We start from the raw sequence: 23,826 nt of genomic DNA on the forward strand, positions 1-23,826 counted from the left end.
GGTTCTCTGTGCAAATATCTGAGTCTCCACACGAGTGACTGGGTGAGCTCTTGTCGCTTGGCACACTCCATAACTAGGGGCCTGGCATACCTGCACACGGAGCTGCCTCGAGGAGGTAAGGCCAGGAAGGGATTCCAAGATCTTCAAGGTACTCTTATTTCTGTCGGGTAGTAGATTCGTGCCTTTCTTTTTTTCTCTGTGACAGTACAGAGAGTAGGAAATGACAAATGCCAGTAGGGACTGCTCAGAACTTCTGGTATGTTCGTTCCTTCTGAACAACCCCACGTCGTGGGCTCTGTCTGTGATGCTCCTATGAAAACAGGAGTGAGAGAGCTAGGAGAGCCCCAGAGAGAGGCAAGAGGAGGAGGCAGAGCTGTGCAGTGCTGCTGTATCATGGCAACAGATTACTGAAGACCTGAAGCACTGGCTGGCTGTCTAGCAGAGGGCAAACAGATGGGGTGTTGCATTTGTTTTTGCAGTTCAGACACAGATCACCAAAGTAATTTTTAGTTTGTATGTGAACTGTATATACAAGGAGAAATAATTCTATCTTCTAACTCCACTGAAGTTTTATTTATCATATCTTCATTACTGTCTAAGGGTTTGGCCCTAGACTTTGCTGTGTACAAATGATATGCTGGACTTGTGGTGTTTTATTAGAGTACTGGATGTGACAGTGTATTGATTTGTATCTTTGTATCTGCTTGCATGCTTCAGCCAACATTTCAGCAGCTGAAGTGTCATGATTATAAAGCAGAGATTCTGAGATCTGTGATCTATCGGGCTGCAGAATATGGCCTGGCAATGAAGCTTTTTGGCAGTAAATAAAAGGATAGTTTCACTGAATCTACATTAAGGTGCTAGTGGTTTGATTAAAATTCCAAACTATATATCTCAAATGTTAAGCATCAGCTATAGCAAAGAATGACAATCGAAGATGCTGCTAGAAGTGCAAGCCTGAAAATACCTAAATCAGTATTCCTATGTGACATTGAAACTGCAGCTATCATCTTAAATTCATCATTTCAAAATGTGCAGACACGTGTGTCCATTAGCAGCCAAAAAAGCCTTCCATCAGAAAGAAGAGACAGCCATAGTCTGTGAATGCTAGGGAGGAATTCATGGAGTAGAATGAATTCCACAGTAAAATGAGTTCTATAGTGCTAGCTGCTTTACTAACAAAATAAACTGCATATAAACTAGGAACAACTGAGATTATTCCTTTGAAAAGATCAGATCCCATGCAAGGTGAACATGTTCAGACTCTGTTCAGGAATAATTTTGTCTACATGTCTTCTGAATAGGTGCCAGTGCCAATTCCCATCATAATGTAAATAGTTGGTGCCCTGTTTGACACAGGAGTGTGGATATGAGAGAGAGTATTTGAAATGGCTTTTAGGGCTGTGGCAGCAGGTCTGTGCTTAAGTACACAATGACTCCACTGCCAAAATAATGTTGAAATATCCCTTGGAAAGAAAATCATTGGCAAACAGTAGAACTGTATCTAGCAGTAGCCTAATACATTATGTAGGTATAGTGAAACTCTGAATGCCAGTCGGTTTTCTATGGATCGCATACTCCGGAGCTCATTGTAAAGAAGCCAAAATGTTAGCTTTCTAAAAGATAGGTTGATTCTCAGTTTATAATAGCTGAGCAGACATAATCTGGTTCTCTCATTTTGCCAAAGAGTAGAATTGCTCAAATAGTAATGAGCACTTTCATTTGTCCAAATAGACCATTACAAACCTGCGATATCCCATCGTGACTTGAACAGCCGCAATGTCCTGGTAAAGAATGATGGAACGTGTGTAATTAGTGATTTTGGACTCTCAATGAAGTTAACTGGAAACAGATTAGTACGACCAGGTGAGGAAGATAATGCAGCCATTAGTGAGGTAAGTATAAATGAAGATAAACCGGTGCATAAAAGAGCAAATTGGTATGGAAGTAACATTGAGAAAGAGTTATTTCTGTTGCTACAAGGTGAATGTTCAGGTGGTACAGTTTCTGTAAGAGGGAGTTGCTGCAGTGTAGGTGAGAAGTAACTGAAACCTCCATAGGAAGAAACTGGTTTCATTCTCAAAACACTCAGACAAACATAGCATTTTGAAAGGTGATAGGTTGGCAGCCCTGGAGACTGAAGTTTCTGTGTGAGATACAAGAAGACATAAGGTAGGTTTGGTTGCCATGTTCTTTGCAGTGATGTGGTACAGGTCCCTTCAGTCTTGTACTGCAAGGGTTAACTGAAGACCAAACATCTTTGGTGGTTTTGGTGTTAATTTTTGCAAAATGGTGACATACCACATTCTACATCCTACAACAATTTCTCTGGGTGTCATCTGCAATTTTCTGCACTTTAAATGGATACATCTGTGTTAGAGTGAGTACATGTAGGAAGACGTGGACCAATTGAAAAGAACAGGGTCAGAAAAACCAGGGGGTGCTTGAAAGAGTACCTTATGGGAAAAAATAAAAGAATGAAGGTTGTTTAGGGAAGACTGAGACGGGTCTTCAAGTATGTAAACAGCTGCTACAAAGGGAAAGGAATAAACTGTTTGCATTCAGGACAAGAGATAATGGGATTATATTGCAGGAGGGAAAATTCAGGTTAGTTACCAAGAAACCTTTCTAATCTGTGGAAGGCAGCCAGGATCTGGAATGGACTGCTAAGGAAGGCTGTATAGAATTTGCATCATTTTATGAATTTAAGGAACAGATTGGGAAAACATCTGTTAGGAGTGGGTTATAATGGATTCTAGGCAGAAAGAAGAAACTGATTTCTTAAGATTTCCTTTTTATGATGCTGTGACTCAGAGAGTGGGGGAGTTTTTTGTTGTTGTTTTCTTTTTGTGTAATATAAATATACTTGACATCCAATACAGGCTATGGAAATACAGTGAGGCTATTTTAAACACAATGAAAGTCCCTAATGGTTCAGTAAATTTGTCTGTGCTTTTACAGAAGAGCTTTACATTTCATTCAAAGAGTATGTTTTGCAGTGCTAATCACCTTCCCTTAGAAAGCAGGTGCTAAGTTGATAGTAGGTAGTTCACACGTGCTCTTTTTAGATCTCCCCTTACTGAACAAAGAAACAGGGAAAGTGCTGTTAAAATGGAGCTGTAGGGAGCAGTCCTGTGACAAAGCAGTCTTCTATAGTACTGATGAGTGAGTGCTCTAATCTATCTAACATATGTCCTAGTGAAAATTAATAGAGTCTCTCAAGGCTGTTAATAACCTTTGACTATGGAAGATGTAGGGTAGAGCCTTGGTGACAGTTCAGGAAAAAGAGAACAAGTTTCCTCTTCAGTAGCACCCTCTTCCATTATGATACATACCTTGATGTTTAACAGAGTAATTCCAGGGGGGAAAAAACATTTCTGAGAACATTAAATAAAAGACAAAGTTATTTTGTTCTGGTACATACAAAAAAGTGACAAAGTAGGGCAAGGGTTCTGTTATGACTAGGCTGCTGGTAAGAGTCTAGAAGCTGAGGACATTGATTAGAAAAGAACTGCATTTTCCATAACTATAGAAAAAACCAAACAAAATAGGGTATTAAAAAATAAATCTCCACAATAAATTGAATTTGGAAATTACTTCCTGATGTGAAGCTTTGATTTGATGTTTTCTCAGGTCGGTACAATCCGCTATATGGCCCCAGAAGTGCTTGAAGGAGCAGTGAACTTGAGGGACTGTGAATCTGCTTTGAAACAAGTGGATATGTACGCGCTGGGCCTTATCTACTGGGAGATCTTCATGAGATGTACAGACCTCTTCCCGGGTAACTAAAAGAACTGGGAAAAGCGTAATAGGTAGAAAGCAGTACCAGCAACCAAAGCTACTCCTTAGCCAGAGCTTTTGAAAGTGAAGAGGGGAATTAGTTTTCTCAGTTGCTTCTGCCATTAAGTCGGTGCCATCTAGTGTTCGCAGTGGTGGTTGTCAGCGCGGTGTGTTTGAGGGTGAGGCACGGTTCCTGCTGGGAGACTTGGAATTACCAGTTTAAGCAGTTTGCAGGCCTCATGGTAAGGGCAATTTGAGCATTATTATTATTGTCCAGAGCTTAAATACATTTGGAGTTAATCTGGTGGGAAAGGCAGTACTTCCAGTTGTTAGAACCGATAGAAGTGTTTTTCAGACTTTTCCCATGAAAGAATGTATGGAAAAACAGTGTGATTTAATGTAGCCTTTAGTCAGTTGTACTTTTATTTATGATAGTGACATTGAAAATGCAGGGAAATCTTCCAAACCTGTAACACAAAACAAAAGGAAGTAGACTTCTAAAATTTAACACGAGGTTGTGCCACACCCACCATCTTCTTTCCAAGCAAGACCATATAGAATGAATCTAAAATGCAGCATTCTTTCTGTAGTCAAACAGATGCACTTTATGTGCAGAGGCTTGTGATCTTGCTGGGCTTCCTCACAAATAAGTACATGAATATAATCAGTCAGTGGTGTTTCGTGGAAAGTAGGTATCATCCTCAGGCTCCAAGACATTCTGAATGTGCCACTCAGCCAACAAAGTTTGAGGATGTTATCCTTGGAAAGGTTGCTGAACAGCACGTAATTCATTTGCAGTTAATTCAGATTTTTTTGTGGAGAAAGTGAGGAACATCTCGATAGACAGCAATTCTGATGATACCTTTCATCACCTGAAAGCCTTTGCTTTGCCTTTTAATCTGATTGATTTCCCCCCCCCTTCTTTCTTTTGCTAACAGGGGAGTCTGTGCCAGAGTACCAGATGGCTTTCCAGACTGAAGTCGGAAACCATCCCACTTTTGAAGATATGCAAGTCTTGGTGTCTAGAGAGAAGCAAAGACCAAAATTCCCAGAAGCGTGGAAGGAGAACAGCCTGGTGAGATAGAATATTTGCAAAGAAATAGTGATTTAATCAGCTTTGGGGTGTACTCATTTCTTAAAAGCAATTTTTTATTTCTTTTTTAATGTTTGCTAGTGTTTAAGGATTGGGAGCTGTTTCTGTCTGGACTTCTTAAATATGGAATTCAGTTTTTAAAAAGCCATTGACATGAAAACTAGATTTCTTTTCAGGAAAAATACTATTATTATTATTATTACTATTATTGGATGCTGCAGTGTGATACCCAGCAGATAACTTCTTATATTAATTGTTAGACACTATCTGTAATACTGTGTGTGAAGTGCTCATGTGTTCTCTGGATGCTGGATAAGAAACATGAAGGCATTTTTTGCCTTTTGACATCTTATAAACTAATAAAACCATAAAATAGTTGGCAAAAATGCCAATATACTGTTCCAAAACTAAAATCTGTAAACATTGTAATAAACTTTTTCTGAACTTGTATAGTCCTCAGAATTTGCAGAGGCTATAGCTCCCAGCAATCATTTCATTAGAACTACATTAAAAATTTTATATGGCTTCATTTGATCTGCAATTTTTGTTTTCAGGACCATAAAGTAGTAATGTTGTTTGTTGTTTTGAATTAGTGTAGCTATGGCTTAGAGCCTTGCTTGCTGCTGCAGGCCAGCAAGTTACAGCAAGTCAGCTGAACTCTGGTGAGTCTGTGTGCTTGCTTTCGTCTGCAGCAAAGGTGAGGTAATGCTAATCCCCTTAGCTTAGAGGGGGCGGTTTGTCTGTTATTACAAGGGAAGTGAAATGGACTTACGGGGTTTCACCTGATCCATGGTAACTTGTTTAAGCTACTACAGCTTGATTGAGAGTATGGAAATTACATATTTGACTCTTTCTTAAAAAGATACTTCCATTTATTCCCTTAGTGAAATCATGCCCTGCAATCTTCAGAGGCTTTGCTAGTTGATAAGTGTGTAGCTGCTGTGCAGACAGCGAGGAGCCTGAGGGCTCACCTGTGCTGGTACTTGTAAATATGTACAGAACCGTTTTCAGAGAGGAGCGTAGCCTCCAGTGGTGCACTGCAGTAAAACATGTTGGAACTGCGTCGGGAGCTTCGGAGAGGGGTTCTTTAATAACACAGTTTTGGCCAGCCAGTCTCAGGGGCAGGGGAGCGGAGAGAAAAAAATGGAATCCACGCCCAAAGGATATAGGAAATCAAACAACAACCGTTTTAACTATAGCCACGTTGGCAAATGCAATGTTGGAAGAACCAAGCTTGACAGCTGTTTCTGAAGAGAGTTAAAATTAAAACAGTTCAAGAAAGTTTGTTCTGTTTTGCAGACTACCATTTTAAATATTAGTTACATTCTAACAAGCTGATAGACTCCAGCATTATTAGATAATCCCCATATTTAAACTGCCTGACACACTTTGTGTTGCTACTAATTTTTTTTTTTGCAAAAAATCAAAATTATGATGATTATAACTCCAGCTCTAAGGATTGATCTACATCATTGCTTTAAGAGAAAAGAAGAATAAATAATTTGTAGTTCTCTCATGTATCAAACAGTTTCTTCCACCCTATGCCAGTCTAGGATAATATCTGAATGAGCACTCTAGAGGAGGTAATGTAGAAAACTAAGCTCCAGATAACCTCACCCTGGACCCAGGTCCTAACTTCCTGTATCTAATGCACGGGGGAAAAGAATTTTTTCTGTTGTTTAAAGCAGTGCTGACGTGTTGGGTTATAACACTTTCATGCAAATTCATATATTAAAGAAATGTGTTTGTCCTTTTCATTTGAGAAATAAAAATAAAAAGCAATGTTTTATTTTTTAGGTCACATAATTAAGGCACTCAAAAGATGTGGAATGCTGTATTTGTGGTTATATATGCAGTCTCAGTCTACTTCTTGCACTGTATGTGTTATGTTACGGACCTTGATTAGCAGTATTGTTTTTCGCAGTGTAAATCAACAATCTGAGCAGATGGTGTGTGTAAAATAATTCAAGGGCTATAAACTGTGTTGAGACATTACAGCATTCTTGTCTCACTTGCCAAAGTGGGATCTGAGCTTGACTTCAAAGGTCAGCACTGAAGGATATTAAGAGAATAATAGAATAATGCAGATTTCTGGTCCCTTCTATTTTTTTTTATGAATGCTAGAACTTCTAAATAATGCATTTTGGTATAGTCGTCTTTGAACCTAAAATTAATAGAAAACACATTGTGGTAAATGTGAAGCTCTAGAAGTTCAGTTTTGTTAGCTATCTATACAGTCATTATTATGTTCCTTTCATGATTCTTACAACATCAAAAGAAAAGGGTCTGCCAGAGGAGATACAATTTGAAATTAAGTGGTGGTTGAATTTACTACTGGTGAAACCTGTAGGGGAGTGTCTTGCAAAGAGACAAGGCAGGAGATTAGAGTGTCCACTGACTTAAATATTTAGTCTAAACTGTGATGAAATCAAGTCCTAAAAGCTGAATTGAAGGCATTTTATTGTGGGAGAGAAAACAGATCCAGGTCCTTGTGCCTGCAGGTGCTTTTAGACTCATGTCCCTCAGCCGAGGGGAGGGTAGTTGCTTAGCTCCTCTGTGATCTGCTGTGGGAAGGGAGATAAAAGGTTTGCTTGTGCGGGAGCTCATCCCCACCAGTGCAGCCATGGCTGCATCTATAAGCAGCAGTGACTTGCCAGATGCAGGCGGTGCCAGAGCCCGCTCGGTGGGTGAGGAGCTCTTGGCTCACATGCAGAGCCAGTCCAGGCTTTCACTGCCAGAAGGGCACAAGGCAGTTCTGGCACAGAGGCAGCCAGCAGGACCCACTGAATGCCATAGTGCCCAGCTGGGATTATGCACAGTCCTTGGCACTGGAGAGGTTAAAGCTTGGCTGTAGACGTGAGATGTTCTGGCAAACCGGGTCCTCTTCATGGGCCACAGATTGGCAGCAGGGGCCCATAAATGTCTGCCTGGCTTTTGTACTCCAGATGCAGTGGAAGCAGAATTGTTCAGTGCTCATAATTTCAGTTGTTTCCTCTCCAGTTCTCTGAGCATATGGCAGCATGTTTTGGAGGTCTTGAGCTCTAATCCTGACTGTACAGTTCATCCCGCAGTGTGATGCCAGGAATGTGTGTGTGTTTCTGTTTCTCCATCTGTAAAACAAGTGCAGCAATAATCTCCTCCCATGGCGCAGGCAAATTCACTGATACTTATGAGACATTTGGATGCTACAGTGGTGAACAGAGGAAGAAAAGCACGATGAAATGGGCACGGCTGTGTTATTTGCATACAGTGCAGAGGAGCGAGGCAGTGACCATTAGCAGAACTGTGAGGGTAACAATGACAGCATTTCCAGAATATCAGAAATCCTTAGTACACAGCTCTCATAAGGCAAGGAGAATAAGCTGAGCATGCATACCTCAGAGGGCTGGCTGAAGGTTGTATGGACACTGGTGAATGGAGCTTTTCCTAAATAATTGTCTTCCAGTTGATGTGTGTGTGAGGTATGATAATACTAGTCATGCATATTGCAGTTATTAGGTTAAACTAGCTTTGAATGAAATCGTGTGTCTTCTGTTTCTCTTTCCTGCCAGCTTGCGACTGTTTTCATGCATGCAGAGTGCTGCCATAAAACAGTAAATTAGAAGCACAATGTAAAGGGGAAATAATTTAAGATAAAGGATTTTTGTCTTCTGGCAGGCTGTGAGGTCACTTAAAGAAACGATTGAAGACTGCTGGGATCAAGATGCTGAGGCTCGACTAACAGCACAGTGTGCTGAGGAGAGAATGGCAGAACTCATGATGATCTGGGAGAGGAACAAATCAGTTAGTCCAACAGTCAACCCTATGTCAACTGCCATGCAAAATGAGCGGTAAGAAGAGAACACATTTTGGTTTAGTCAGCAGCAAATGCCCAGTGCAGTGCTCAGCTTGCTCCAGGAGGGAAGCTGCAGCTTGCTGCTGGCTTAACATCTTTGGACTTGTGACATGGGGGTGTGTTACGTGAGCTAGTCTACATGTGGGTATTGTGTGACATGGTCCTGATTGCTTGTGTTCTTAAGATCTCTGTATGTGTCCCTGGAATTCAGGCACCTTTTATCACAACAACTGTACTTCTCACTGCGGGGCCTTTTAAACCGAGCTTAGGCAAACTGTCTCAGCAGGCTTGCAACGATATGGAGTGATGAAGGGAATTGTCTTTAAGGACACTTGCTAAATGATGCATAAAACTTCTGTTTAAAGTGTTCTACTAAAAACTGAATTCGCAGTCAGTTTGAGTTCAGGAAATTACAGAGTCTCAAACCTGCAGTTTTTCAATTAAAGAACCACAGGGCCATTGTTTAAGGCATCGTTATTCTGACCCCAGGGAGAAAAGTGCTGTATGTTCTCTGCTTATATATGATCCACAGGGAGCAAGAATTTGCAGAACTGACATTAGTGCTTAATAGTACGTGCTAGAAATCTGGATTTGAGAGAAGAGTAATGTTGCTGTATATTGCAGTGTTTATTGTCACGGAAAAAAATTATGTTCAAATCGTAGAGTATCTAAATGGTTAAAATAGTAGAGTTTTCATGGCGTAGGACCTTTTGACTTCTTCCCAGCATTGCTTTCTTGGTCTTGTCTGTTGAGTTCTTGTTGACTCCTCTAGTGTCACTTCTCTGCATGTAGGGTGGTACCTTAGCAGTCAACTAGACAAATGGCATATTGGACAAATAGAAGAAAATTACTGTTCTCTTAGTAAATAACATCCATGATGAAATTTTGCCCTAGTAAAACCAATTTTCTGCTACCCAGGATTTTTCAAGGAAGTTACTGAAATATCATCTCTCTTAAATGAGAGGCTTTATAACGTGAGGTGATTTTTACATATATGATCTTAATATCCCTTATTTTTTCTTAAAGGAATCTGTCACATCATCGACGTGTATCAAAGATAAGGCCATACCCAGATTACTCTTCCTCTTCCTACATTGAAGATTCAATCCACCACACTGACAGCATAGTGAAGAACATTTCTTCTGAACATTCAATGTCCACTACACCGTTGACTTCAGGTGAAAAGAATAGAAATTCCATTAACTACGAGCGGCAACAGGCACAAGCTCGCATTCCTAGTCCTGAGACAAGTGTCACCAGTCTGTCCACCAATACTACCACCACCAATACAACTGGCCTCACTCCTAGCACTGGCATGACCACCATATCCGAAATGCCTTACTCGGATGAAACAAACTTACATACTACAAATGTCATGCAGCCAGGTGGACCCACCCCTGTTTGCCTGCAGCTAACAGAGGAGGACTTGGAGACAAATAAATTGGATCCAAAAGAACCTGAAAGAAAGCTCTGATGAGAATCTGATGGAACATTCACTTAAGCAGTTTAGTGGGCCAGATCCACTCAGCAGCACTAGTTCCAGCTTACTTTATCCACTGATAAAGCTTGCAGTAGAGGTGACAGGACAACAGGACTTCACACAAGCTGCCAATGGTCAAGCATGTTTGATTCCGGATGTCCCATCTGCTCAGGTCTATCCTCTACCCAAGCAACAGAACCTTCCGAAGAGGCCTACTAGCCTCCCCCTAAACACCAAAAATTCAACAAAGGAGCCACGCTTAAAATTTGGTGGCAAGCACAAATCAAACTTGAAGCAAGTGGAAACAGGCGTTGCCAAGATGAACACTATCAATGCTGCAGAACCTCACGTCGTGACAGTCACCATGAATGGAGTGGCTGGGAGAGGCCACGGTATAAACTCTAATGCTGGCACCACCCAGTATGCCAATGGCACGGTGCCGTCTGGCCAGGCAACCAGCTCAGTAGCACAGAGGGCCCAGGAAATGCTTCAGAACCAGTTCAGTGGAGAGGATAGTCGGCTGAATATTAATTCAAGCCCTGATGAGCACGAACCCTTGTTGAGGCGGGAGCAGCAGGTTGGCCACGATGAAGGTGTTCTGGACCGCCTCGTAGACAGGAGGGAGCGACCACTGGATAATGGCCGAACAAATGCCAATAACAACAACAGTAATCCGTGTCCAGACACAGCAACAGCCAGCGTCCAGAATGTAGTGAGAAATCCTGGGCAGACCCAGACTAGAAGAGCACAGAGGCCTAATTCGCTGGATCTGTCAGCTACAAATAGTTTGGATAGCAGTAGTATGCAGTGTAAGTGCCTACAGGACTCGAACAGTTTCTCTGACGCTTTTTTACTTAGTAACTATATATATCTGCTTGAATAGAAATTCCTCCCATCTCTCCTGCCCCTCCTCAAAGCATACTTATTAAATCCTATATAAATTTAATCTCTGGAGTCAGCACAATTTCAGTCGTTTTGATAAAGTCCTGTCTCCATCATTTCCAGCACATTAGATCACTATCTTCCTTCCACATATACAGAATGAATGTGTCCCTTTCTAATCCATCTACTCTTGACTCTAGGTTAACTTTTGTAATTCCTTGCAAGGCCCCTACCTTGGCAGCTGCAAATCATATTGAAAAAGCTTCCTATTCCTTTCTGCAGGGGCACACTATACTTTTTTCCCCTTATTTTTCCCCATTCTCCTAGGAGTAGTCATCTCTAAGATGCACTGATTAAAATAATGTATTATAATAACTGCTTATATACTTCATTACTTTCAAAGCAATTGATTTTACTGTATTAGCCCAGATGAGCCCTTGATGAAGGGTTGGGTGTTGTCTTTTTTGTTATTTGAGCTCCAAAAATTATAGCAATTCTTCATCAGTTTACCATGTACATATTAAAAATTAATCCAAGTAGTTAGAGAAGGAATGAATTTTAATAGACCGTTTCAGAATAACTACCTTAAGATTTTTATGGCCAAATATCTAAGAGGTTACAATGGGACTCTCCTTTTTACGATAAGAATGTAATCATATAGTTACAGTTAAGTTAGGTCCCTCCTTTGTGTTTGACTTTGAGCTTGTATGAGCTGTTGGAAAGGCCTCCTGCTGTACATTTTAAAGAGAATATATATTTCCAGAAGGCACATTAGTCTTTGAAAGGTGCTTGCAAATCTTTTGACTATGTTCAGACAGATGCTGTGATACTAGTGAAATAAACTGAGGTGCCAGCACCTTTGGAAATAAAAGGTTTAAAACAAAACCAGAACGTATCACATATCTTTCAAGAAATGTAGTTGAATATTCAGCAGTGGAATGTTTAAGCCTTCCTTTTAGGTAGGAAACCTTATTTTTGCCTTAACACATTGACGTGATTTGAAATCTTACTGAGGTAAAGAAAAAAGATTATTGCAGAGAATTTCTTTAATTGATGGTTAAGTTAAAAGAAAGGGTCCTATAAAGGTTTTTTTTAACAATCATATTTTTACTGATGAAGTTTTATCACGATTAAAGTTGGGTTTGCAACCCAACATTCCGAATCCTGACTTAGGATCTTAGCAGAGAATGGACCATTTTGTATTCAGGTGAAATGTTTTGGCAGGTGAAGTAGGATTAGGGGATCTAAAGTTTAACTACGCTATTAGAATTCTAGCCTTTGCTGTCCTTTAGTAGCAACATTCTTTTGTACCTCCCATTACAGGTAATATAAGATACTATGATTGCAAAAGCCCCTCAAATGTCAAATGCTGATTCTCCTGTTTGATGTCCATGTGCGTTCCAGGTAACACAAATTACTTCACTGAAGTAATTTCTGACACAGAACAGAACCTAACCCCTGTTTTAATGGCAGCTGTTGCAGTTGATATACCTGTCATGCCTCTGCCACACAGTTGCTTCTGTGTGATAAGATTTTGTTCTGTTTCACATAAGTGACAACCTTGGACTCCAATCTAATCTCACCTTCCTCATAAAACTGTTTTTTACTCTGTTTTTTTTTGTTTGTTTGTTTTTCTTTTTGTTTTTTTTTTATCTTTTCCTTCAGTAGGTGACTCCTCACAGGATGGCAGATCAGGCTCAGGAGAAAAGATCAAGAAACGCGTGAAAACTCCGTACTCCCTGAAGCGGTGGCGTCCTTCAACGTGGGTCATCTCCACCGAGCCTCTGCACTGCGAGGTCAACAACAACGGCAGTGACCAGGCAGCCCCCCCCAAATCCAGCACTGCCGTTTACCTTGCGGAAGGAGGCACTGCCACCACAATGGTATCTAAGGACGCAGGAGTGAACTGCCTGTGAAATACTTTAAAAGCCGACAAATGACCTTTTTTTTGCATTATTTGAAACAAACATGCGGAAGACATTCTAAAAAACTGCTTTCTCCTCCTGTCAGCACCCCCTACCAAGGACTCGCTTTAAATAGATTTCAGCTATGCAGAAAATTTTTAGCTTATGCTTCCATATTTTTTTATTTTGTTTTATTTTTTTGAACGTTTTTGCACTTTTATTTAGTATCGCTAAAGTTAAGTCTGTCTGTTTTGACCACGGAATATATATATGTGTATCAAAAATGTGGTCTCAAAATATTTTTTTAAAAAAAAAGTAACAAAAAAAAGTATTGCTGATAATCAGTTTGGACCAGTTTCTTAAGGTCACTAAGATCATAAGCAGACTATAAGACAGGTTTGACTGCAGTGGTGTCTTGTAACCATGTTTTGATTTCTGTGCACAAGCTAGTCTGTATATTTCTATGTTACAAAGTGTATTCTCTTTTGAACCCCTTACTTTTCTTGTGTCCTGTTGAAATGTGCAATAGTCTATAGTTCATGGTATGCTTTATTGAAAAGTGTGTTTCTAAAACTGCCACATGTTCCCATTTTTGTATCTGTTAATTTTTCCCTGACAGTTGAGCAGTCAGCCGGTCATGACAGTGAACTTTGCACATTGTAGCCAGCTTGAAGCAGCTCCCTATATCACATTGTGCTCAGAGGTCACAATGCATGAATTTTCCCCAACTTGAAAGGGCTTTTAAAAAGGAACAAAAAAAAAAAAATCTGAGCTCTGTACCTTTTCTTTGATCCTTCCAAATCAAAATGTGTTTCCTTTATAGTAGTAGATGCCAGCCTGTGAAGTTCTGAATAACAAAATGGTGAACAAATGTAAGGAAACAATGTCAGCCATTTTTTCCATTTTATTTTGTGTGCAGTTTTACCCCCTGTATTTATGTAAACCCTTATTTAGATCACTAATGATGTACATTGGAAAATACATTTTATTCAGAAATATTAATAACTGTCGTCCTTAAAAGCTCGAGTGAAGATAGGTTGTGAACGTACTTTGTTTACACAGAGAAAAAAATCATGAATCTTACTTGGCACAAAGCAGTTTTGTGATGAGTCAGAAATCTTGCCTGATTAACCTACCTACAGTCTGAGGTAAAATCAACCTAATTGCCTCTGCAGGTAGGTGCATCCTAATTGACTCTTGTTGCCAAGTTGAGTTGAAACTCGTCCTCCCTTCAGAGTTTTTAGAGAGCCCCTCATTCATCGTATTAAAATTTATTGCATGCTTTTAAAATTCATGGGTGTTTGCAGGGGAGGGTTGGGGATTTTTTTTCCCTCTGCATAGTCCCTTCTTTCAGTTTGTATGCACATTGATTTTAGCTGTCAGTGAATGTATTATCTATTGAGATAAATTGGTTTTTTCACCATCTCAAGTAAACCTTACCTCTTTTTTGGAATGATTGGTTTTACTGTCTACTGAAAGAAAATTAATTTCCTTATTAGTCAGGACCTCCTTCCACCTGAGAAATATTCTTTCTGATTGAAAACACTTCAGTAAAAACTATTTAGATGAAAAAGACATCAGTCTTTGGTACCAAGTAAAGTTGTATCACTTTATCTGAAAACTGGTGATGTTCAAAGAAAGAAAATCAATTCAGTCAGCCTGCCAGATTCCTGTGGCAGGATGCTGGCAGCAAACAATTGCCTCCCTTACCCTGTCTCCTTTCAGATGACTGAAACAGATGCTCTCTGCTTTTAAGCTCATTTGTTTCCTTGCTGTTTTATTCCTTTTTCCCCCTGAGGTAAACTTTGCCAACCTTGTTCTTCTATATCTGATGATGCAAGTAGCCTAATACATGCCTTGCTGCATCTGATTCTTGCTGTTCCCCAAAATCCCTTGTTTGTGCTTGATTGCTATGATTTTCTCTTGTAACGCTTCTTAACATTTCTTAGATTCTCCTAGAGATAGCTCTATAAATCCAGACTTTGATTAAGTGTAGTTGTAGAAATACAAGCCAAGAGGCACGTTTCAGGCTCCTGATGTTCTTTAAGCTCCAGTTCAAATAGTACCTCTCATCTCTGAGGCGTAATTATGTTATCCCCCTGTATAAATACACAGCTATATCTCCCCTCTTCAAAAATACAGCCTTCCTCTGGTTTGACTTTTAATTCACTCTCCAGCTTCCCATCTGCTGCAATCTCACATCCCAGATGTTGAAAACCTGCCAGTTGCTCAGCTGGGTTTCAAGACCTGAATCAGAATTTCTAGCATTCTCTTCATAATACTCACTGTGGTTTTCTTCTCTTCTGGCCTCCTTTGAGTCTCCATTTGAAGTGCGCTGTGTTGTTTAGTGGTGAGCGCTGTATCGTGTATTGAAGATTCTTCACTCCTTTCCCAGTGACTTTTGCTTTGCTTTGCATGTATCATCCATCAGCATTTCAGAATATGGGCTGAAAAGAGTATTTAGGACTCTCTTGTCTAACTCGAAACACTCTGGGGAGAGAAAAGTTACTTCTCTGACTGCTGCTTCTTTTTGCTGAGACAGATTTGCACCCGTCTTCTCTAGCCTTTCTTTGCAGGCCAAGCCTTTGTAAGAAATCCAGCTTTTTTGTGATCAATGCAATCAAAATCATTTTAATACCAGATGAAAGTGTTCTGCAGTTTTCCTTAAACATTCTTAAAGCGAACAGTGCTTTTTTCCCCCCTTTTATCTATTCCTACTATTTGTATGCCTCTGGGATGAATTATTAGCAAGTATCGGCTTTGCAGTCTACCATGGATAAATATAATCTGCAATGTGATAGAAAAATGTACTTTATCACAAAATACCGTATCGATTAATAGAGGAAAAACTATTTATTTTTAAATGTCAGTCAAAACAAACTCTTAAACAGGTACCAAAATATTGTAATTCTGCACAGCTAGATGAGACCAGATTAGCAGTTTGGGTTTAATGCTTAATTTAGTAATGCCCTTTTTTTTTTTTTTTTCTCACAGCACATAATCCAATCCCCATAGAGTACTTTCTCTGTAAATTAAGTGATAATGGATTGTGTCTCATACCACAGGGAATCATCCTTAACCAAACAAAATACATGTAAGAGAGAGAATTCTACAGACCAAACACAGGGACGGTTGATAAATGTACTATAAACAAGGGAGACAAATGTGATTTATTTCCTTGTACTTTTTGATTTTGTTTTTATTTGTTTGTGTTTCAAGACAAAAAAAGGATAATGATAAAAGTTGATAATTTTCTATTAGTTTCTCATGCATATTGCAGATAAGATAAATATAGCAAACAAAAATAGAATGATAGTGTAAATACCTATGAATTGTGTCAAATAGGCAACAGTAGAATATTTGTTATGGTAATTTAAAACACATAATTCAAGTAAAATGATAGAGCAAACATTTGTGATGTTTGTGTATATAAGACAAAATCCAAAATCTTACTGGTTACAGAAAACGAAGCCAGAAGAGTTGCTTAGGTTAATGCATTGCCTCTTGTTCTGTTTCCTATAATAAAGATAGTCACCAACATAACATGGTTTTTAGAGTGTGAACTGTAATCATTTGACCAGACATGCCTCATAGACAGGTCTATTTCCTACTAAATTGATATTTACAAGTCATGTTATTTGCAACATTTCCCCTAAACTTGCTTATAATGCTTAATAGCTTCATGTGCTAAACAGTTGGTATTAACAAGGCCTTTCGTGAAGCTCCAAGATGCACTTAAAGTGCACAGCTAAAACAAAGCGATTCCTAACTTAAAACCATCTGATAGTGTCATAATTAGAATATTCTTAGAAACAAACATTTCCATTTGTGTTTTGCTTTTTCAGTGCTGCCCATTTGTGTCCTGTTTTCCTATAGAAAACTACCTAATTTTCAAAGGCAACACATTTTGATTTTTTCAGCGCACTGGGCACAAAACAATGCAAGATAGATGCTGGCAAGTTTCAGGAAACAAGCAACAAAAAAACCTCACCTCGTAAATACGTTTAGAAAGTACATATCCTCCCACCTGTAAACTTTCTCTAGAAGAAATCTGTAATCCTATCTGCCTCAGGAGAATAAGGAAGTTCTTTAATTGTATGGAATAGATTATTGGCCCAAATTCAGTAACAATGAATTTTTACTTTAAAACAATATATATGTATACATTATATATGCTGTAGGTTCAGTGCATTTTTCTGTAATGATATTCCTTTTTTAAACATTAAAAACCCTCTACTTAACATTACTACATCTATGTTCAGATTATCATTTTCTTTCATGAAAAATATTCAGAAGTTCATAGTCATTCTGCTATTAAAATGTTACTACTGCTATTAAAATGTTTCCAGCCTAATTAGAGAGAATTTTAAAGTTCACATATTTAATCAGTGCAGGAGACATTAATTATGCTGTAATTTTTACTTGTATAAAAATGATGGCAGTGCAAACTGCTGAAACAGGCTGGTTTCAATAATAATTGCTAAGCACAGTAGCATATACATGACCTGATGCCTAACTGGAAAATTTGTAGCAGCTCGTCAAAGTAAATTGAAATTGGATTGATTTGTCTATGAAAGTCTGATTATAGGCTGGGCAGTTTGGTATTTTGCATGAATTTGGATTATTTGAACTTTTCTGTCTGGTCTCCCACTACCCATTTTAACAGGTAAATATGTTAACATCCTTTTTAAAATGTGCTCATTATTTTTTGTTAACTTTAAGCCTTTCACCAATGAAAACTATACATATTGCAGTGAAGCCAGATATATATATTTTTATGTAAACTCCTTATGTATTTAGATGCATATATGTATGTTGTGCATGAGTTACAGCATCAGATGGTAGCACTGGTAGCAAATATAATTTTTTTTCATATGCCATTTTAAAATTGTCTTTAGTGCATCACAGTACAGTTGGGATCAGACTGTGACACACAGTCCAGTAGTTCAAGATCTCCCATGACAGACTTGTCACTAATTGTTTAGGTGGAATGGATTTATGAAAGGGAGAGAAACCTGGGAATGCACATGACAAGTTTTATGTGAAGCTGAGTAATTTAAGGTACCTCTCTCAAAGATCAAAAAATAACCCAGAACACTTAACACATAATTTTTACAAGGCTTTTTTATGTAGTAGCTATAGTTATGTGTGTGGTTGCTATTTAAACATAGTGTTTTAGTCCATTAAATCCAATTACATTTTAAGCTTCTATATTGTCATATAAAACTGTAGCTGTAGAAATACATCCCTTTTTGATCTCACCCACCTCCCAAGTGGGTTCAGTTTTGATGTGAAATAGTGACAAATCAGATTTCTCATTTTGAGGTTTCTTCTGCACTGAGTAAAATTGGTAGGAGAACTTTCATTTCTGCAGATAACAGATGTAGGTGCTCCTGCAAATCCAGATGAGTATCATTATTGGCACAGTTGTATCCGAGGGAATCAGCACCTGACTGGCTCACGGTTGAGCCAGGTGCCATTGGAATCAAAGAGGAGTCTGCTGTTGATTATGGGCAAAGGAGGGGTGTGTCCTGCTGGCTGTGGTGTTAAACACTCCTTGGGAGGATTAGCCCTGGGAAAGCTGATGTGGAATGTGGAGCCCTGGCTCCGATGCCTTGCTGGGTGTTTGCTGGTGGGGTGTCCAGGCTGTCGGGCGGGGTCGGCACAGTGCAGCTGCGATTATTGCCCAGAAGTGGAACTGCATCGGGGCAGTGGGAGTGGAAGGTTTCAAGATAAGTTCTCATTTACACCAATTCCTTTAATGTGTATCTGGGCTCCACACAGGTCTGTTTTAGTGGTGCATTACTAACACAAGTTACTTTTTATGGCCGTCTCTGTTTATTTCACTGTGGTTTAATATACACACGTGCATAATAATCAGGAACTAGTTGGAGTTATGTTACTTAATAATGTAATTGTCAGATATTTTTAAAAGCCTATTGATCAGCAACTGTTTAAATTTGCAAGTCATTCAGTTGGTTACCTTCAATGCACACACCATGCTCAACAGTGCAGTAACTGTCACACGAAGGAAGGATTTATTCCCAGTCTTTCCAGACTTCTGCAGATGTATCACAGGAGCGTACACCCACCCAGGGCACAGCATCTCGCCTGGTAACTATTTTAAAGCAGAAATAATTAGCCTTTATAACTTCCTAGTTGCAAGGTCTCCCTAAAGTCAATTTTTATAGCCTACTTGCTTGTTTTTAAGACAGCAAAAATGTGTGAGGTTTATTTCTAGAACACTTGATTAATTTTTTTTTTTGTGCTTCAGAGCTGTATCATGAAGTATCACACTTCAGTCTTGTTTATTCAGAAAGAAAAGAAAATAGTTCGTGATTCTGTAGTTTGTAAGAAGTCACAAGAACAAACAGGCAAGTCCAAGTTATAGCTGATTCATTTGTCACTTTTGAATTTCCTGATTGGTGACTCACGCGGTTGAAATGTATTTAAAACGGTTTGTATGTAGTGTTTCTTGTCTGCTTTTTGTCTCTAGAGGAAAGCGTGCTCTATTCACATTTATATAAGCTGGAATCATATTTTACCATTGCTGTTGATTATTTTCCCCCCTAAATGTAGTATAAGAGGAAAATGAACATGGCAAGGACCGATTTCTAGGGTTTGGTCTTCTGTAGAAGCTGAAATATGGAGATGTGAAACTGCCATTTTCCTTATGAAAGACTGTAAAGAGAGCATTACTTTCTGAGCGAGCTTTTCTGGGGGAAGAGGGGGAGAAATCCTTGACTATGGAGTCTCATCAGAACCCTTTTGTTAACGGGTATTTTTGGTTTTCCTCTCAAACACTGAGGAAATATCATGTATGAATTTATAAATAATTGCTTTCAGTTATTTCTTTTGTATAAGCTGCCCAATACCCTTGCTATGCTGTATAAGTTGTGTTTCATGGAACAGTGTGAGTATGAAATAAAAAGCTAATTTTTGTTTTTTAATCATCTGTGGATGCCACTATGAAAGCTGACATTGTTAAAGCCACTACAGAGTTTTCTATGAATACTTGTAAGAATTGTTTTGTTATATATAAACCTAAATAAAGAGATTGTATTGATACAGAGACATTGGATAAGAACATTTAAAAGGCTATTCTTTAGGCCTCAAAGAAAAGGCTTGCTGTAAAATGGTGCATTATTCCATTTATTAAAGATCATATTAATGACAAAAAGCACTGTCTTTTGTGCGTTTTTCACGTTATTATTGGCCACGAGTAATAAGATACACTCCTAGGAATGAGAGGGTTGCAGTAACGCAGTGCCTCTGCTCACTTCTCTGCCCTTTCTCACTGATCAGTCAGCTCAGGTGTTTGTATTGGAACTGGATACAGTTTTATAGGTGTTTCAAAGCAGCAGGCCTTGCATGACCTCCTGTCACACTTCATCTGCCTGCTAAGTGTTTAAATGCAAAAAAAAAAAAAAAAAGAAACCAAAAAAACCTCAGAAAAAAACAGGAGAAAGAGGCATTAAACTGAATAGTTTTCTCCTTCAGTTTTGGTTGAGTGGCACTTGGGGAGAGCACAGGATTGATGGCAGCCAGGCATGTGGGAGGAACACAGCAAGGATCAACCTCTGCAGGTGGGACAGGAATTAAAAGAGAAACCCCTTATCCTTCCCACGTGAGCTATTGCACTTTCTCCTCCCCATGAAGAGACAATGTCCTGGCATTCTTACAAGCAGGAGCTTTTGCAGCCCAGAGCTGCCTTCCTATCCAGCAGAACTAAAAGAGATGGATTAAGATAGTAGAAGGATGCTGCAAATTTCCACCAGCTGGCACTTTCCACTATACACAGATTGGTGGGATCCATCCTGCAGCTCAGTTGCTTTGTTGGTTTTCTCTCTCCTCCTCACTTAATTCTTATTAATTTATTTTTCTCTATCCACAGTGGTGATTTTTGCAGGCAAAAAAGGAAAGTGATACAAGTCTTACACTTCTGTGGCCAAAGAACTAACTCCAAAATGCAAGGAAAGAAGGGAGACAGAGTAAGGAGCTTCATTTCTTGCTGTCATAAATAAGGAGAAAGCAACAAACTGAGGCAAGTAGTGTGTGTTTAAGTATCTGCCTGTATGGCAAATCACCTCAGCCCCACAAGTATGGTGGATGAGATTTGTTTCAGGCATCAGCAACACAGTGAACCTAGAAACCCCTGGCTGCAGGAAGGGGCTATGGCAAACCCTGCTTCCCCTGCAAGCAGGAGGCACACTGAGAGTGAGGGCCAACATAACAAAAGGAGCAGACATGTCCCCAAAAGCAATTATCGTTCTTTGCTGACAGTAAGAGCAGCCAAGTCCTGCCCTACCCCAGCAGGTGTGGCTGAGCCTTGTCCTCGGGGCATCTGAGAAGCCTTGACTCAGCCCTACAGTAACAAACTGGTGAATTTTCCTGATATTTTTCACTGGGTGCATGAGCTACTCAGGGCTAAGAAGTAGTCTCCTCATAGTGTTCCCTGTGTGACCTCATACGCTCACCTCTGCCAGCTCTCTCCTGCAGAAATAACAACCACTTTTATTTGGCTTTTGCTTTGCTAATGGGAAATGAAAGTAAAACAACAATAATTATATTGCCCTTTGTTCCAGAGCAGTGATGCAGCTGCAGAACGTACTTTGTGGAACACAGCCACGTCAGTCTTCCATTTGTTTCCATTCAGGGTTTTTTTCCCCCATTTGCTTCTTGCTAATTCTGATGTTATGGAAATTCTCCACGTGCAGGAGATTATAGACATCTGCTCGCTGCCATGACCCAAAGCACATTCTATTGGATAAGAAGGTTAATTTTCCACAGGCAGGAAAAATACCAATATACCAAAATGTTAGTGTCTGTATAAATTCAGCTTTTCATGTTAGCCTCAAAGGTTGTCATTCTCCATCCAATGAGGAGTTGAAACGTTTTGATTCCTGGAATTTAAATGGCACACTTTGGTATTCTGCTTTTATGTCAGGGGATCTTCTTTCAGCTCTCAGTACCACAGGGGAAGTCTGTGAGAAATCCACAAATGTGATCTGAGCCGAAGTCATGCTTTGGGGATCACTCATGCCTCTTTTACAAAGACAACAAATAAGGCTGGCTGAGGACAGCTGGTTGGTGGGAGGTGATTAAGGAAAGCAAGTCTGTATTTACTATGCAGTGTCTGAGCAAATGGCATTTCTCGCATGGGCAATGGAAAAATGTTAAGGATGAAAATATTGAGAAAGGTTGGAAACACCTGATCCAGGTGCATTTCAATTCCCAGTGGGAAGGACAGGAGCTTCCCAGCACTATCACAGTCCAAGCACCTTTTGAGAATGAGGACATAGAGTCAGCAGAGAGCAGGCATGGTTTGGGCAGATAATGGGCCAAAGCCAGTGGACAGAGTCTCAAGTGCATGAGGTAGATTTGAGGAAGGAGAAAGCATGGAGGGGGGTAGAGATACTTGTTTCAGGCTTCCATAACACAGTAGAACTCAGCATTTTTCTTTGGCCCAATTTCTTTGTTGTTCCTGCCAAGTGCTAACAGGAAAGGATAGCGTAGGGCATTGTGATAAAGAGAGTACAGAGGTTGTACAGCTCGTTTTACTAGTGCCACTGCTTGTAACAGGCCTGCAAGCAGTTCCTAGGACTGGTACAGCCTTTTGTGCTTTCCTCTTTCGCTTACTGCAACCTTTGTTTGGGAGAAGTTCATGCCACAGGATATCAGATTTCTTAATCAGAATGACCAGAAATACAGTTTTCATAATGTACTTTTATGGTGCAGGGGAAGCGAGGTTGAGCTCGTGCTCTGTTCCTGGTTCCCTTCCTGACGGTTGGTCTGTGTGCTTTGCGGTGACTGGTGTTTTGCCAGTCTGCTGTAATACTGAAATTATACCTGTTTTCTCAATCTCTCTCCCTTTCTTCCTCTTTCTCCCCCTCCCCCTTCCTTCTTATAGGAAAGGTAATAATTGAGCCCTGTTGTAAGGAGTAACTTCTAGCACCTCCAGGTCTCTGGGTTAGTTAAAAAATGAGATCTGACATAAATCATTGTAGCAAGGTGTAGGTCTCACTCTAGCCCATGAGATAGGCATTGCTGCTGCACATATCACTTGTACTGGTGCAGCTAAGGTGTATGGGTGACCAGAGAATTTCCTGCAGGAGGGAGGCCTTGATGGATCTCTGCTGAGGTGGAAAGAATTTATTGGGAACCTGTATTTCTGTTGCCGTGCCAAGAATTTTCTTACAGGACTGTTAACAATTTTGAATCAGGCCTCAAAAACAGCTAGCTTAAAATCACCATTAAGTCAGCTAACTCTATTTATTGTTTGCCTCTGGAAAGCCAGAATTCAACTAAATCATGTGTTTGAACTTCACCCTGTGATTGTGAGATGTGCTTTTAAGGCACAGGCAAGCAGAAGTTCCCATCTGCCTACACAAGCCATGAACTGAGACTGTTCCTTTTAGGAAGCAAAGTTTTATTGTTGGAATAGGAGCAATCATGTGCAAATTATCATTCAGCATCTTGTAGGATACCTAGGGGAGATTATACTGTCTCTTGTTTAAATGAACTAGGCCACTTCTCTCACCGTTACCGAAAAAAAGATTCCAAAATGTGGTGGACAACAGGCCTTTTCTGCTGCTCGTTCTCTTCCCTCGTCTCAATCCAGGAAGAGTTCCAGTCACTCTCAGCTGGCAAGAGTTCCCATCGCTGAACCAAGCAGGATTCCAGTTGTCCCTCTCCTTCGGCAGCTGGACATTCACCACAAGGTTTTTGCTTAGTGTTGCTGCTGACGTTTAACACGTGCTCGGAAAACTGATCTGTATGTGTGGAAAAACATGTCACTTGTAGGTGAACTTAACACTGGCTTCTAAAGAAATTAACCTTGTACTTCTCCCAG

At 39.8% G+C, this 23,826-nt stretch overlaps 1 protein-coding gene across 1 annotated transcript in view; it reads left to right on the top strand.

The window, feature by feature from the left end:
• Positions 1 to 20,154, top strand: part of BMPR2 (bone morphogenetic protein receptor type 2) — a 107,835-nt gene extending 87,681 nt beyond the window's left edge. The window contains 8 exon segments of the mRNA XM_017834330.1: positions 1 to 115; positions 1,735 to 1,895; positions 3,634 to 3,781; positions 4,719 to 4,855; positions 8,531 to 8,703; positions 9,735 to 10,157; positions 10,159 to 10,997; positions 12,736 to 20,154. The exon segment at positions 1 to 115 is cut by the window's left edge and continues 1 nt beyond it. Of these exon segments, the coding sequence (XP_017689819.1) occupies positions 1 to 115; positions 1,735 to 1,895; positions 3,634 to 3,781; positions 4,719 to 4,855; positions 8,531 to 8,703; positions 9,735 to 10,157; positions 10,159 to 10,997; positions 12,736 to 12,986 (2,247 nt within the window). The 3' untranslated portion in view covers positions 12,987 to 20,154.
• The last annotated feature ends 3,672 nt before the right edge of the window (positions 20,155 to 23,826 follow it).

This window comes from Lepidothrix coronata, unplaced genomic scaffold (genome assembly GCF_001604755.1).
Source record: "Lepidothrix coronata isolate B3197 unplaced genomic scaffold, Lepidothrix_coronata-1.0 Scaffold7, whole genome shotgun sequence".
In the NCBI taxonomy this organism is placed as follows: Eukaryota; Metazoa; Chordata; class Aves; order Passeriformes; family Pipridae; genus Lepidothrix; species Lepidothrix coronata.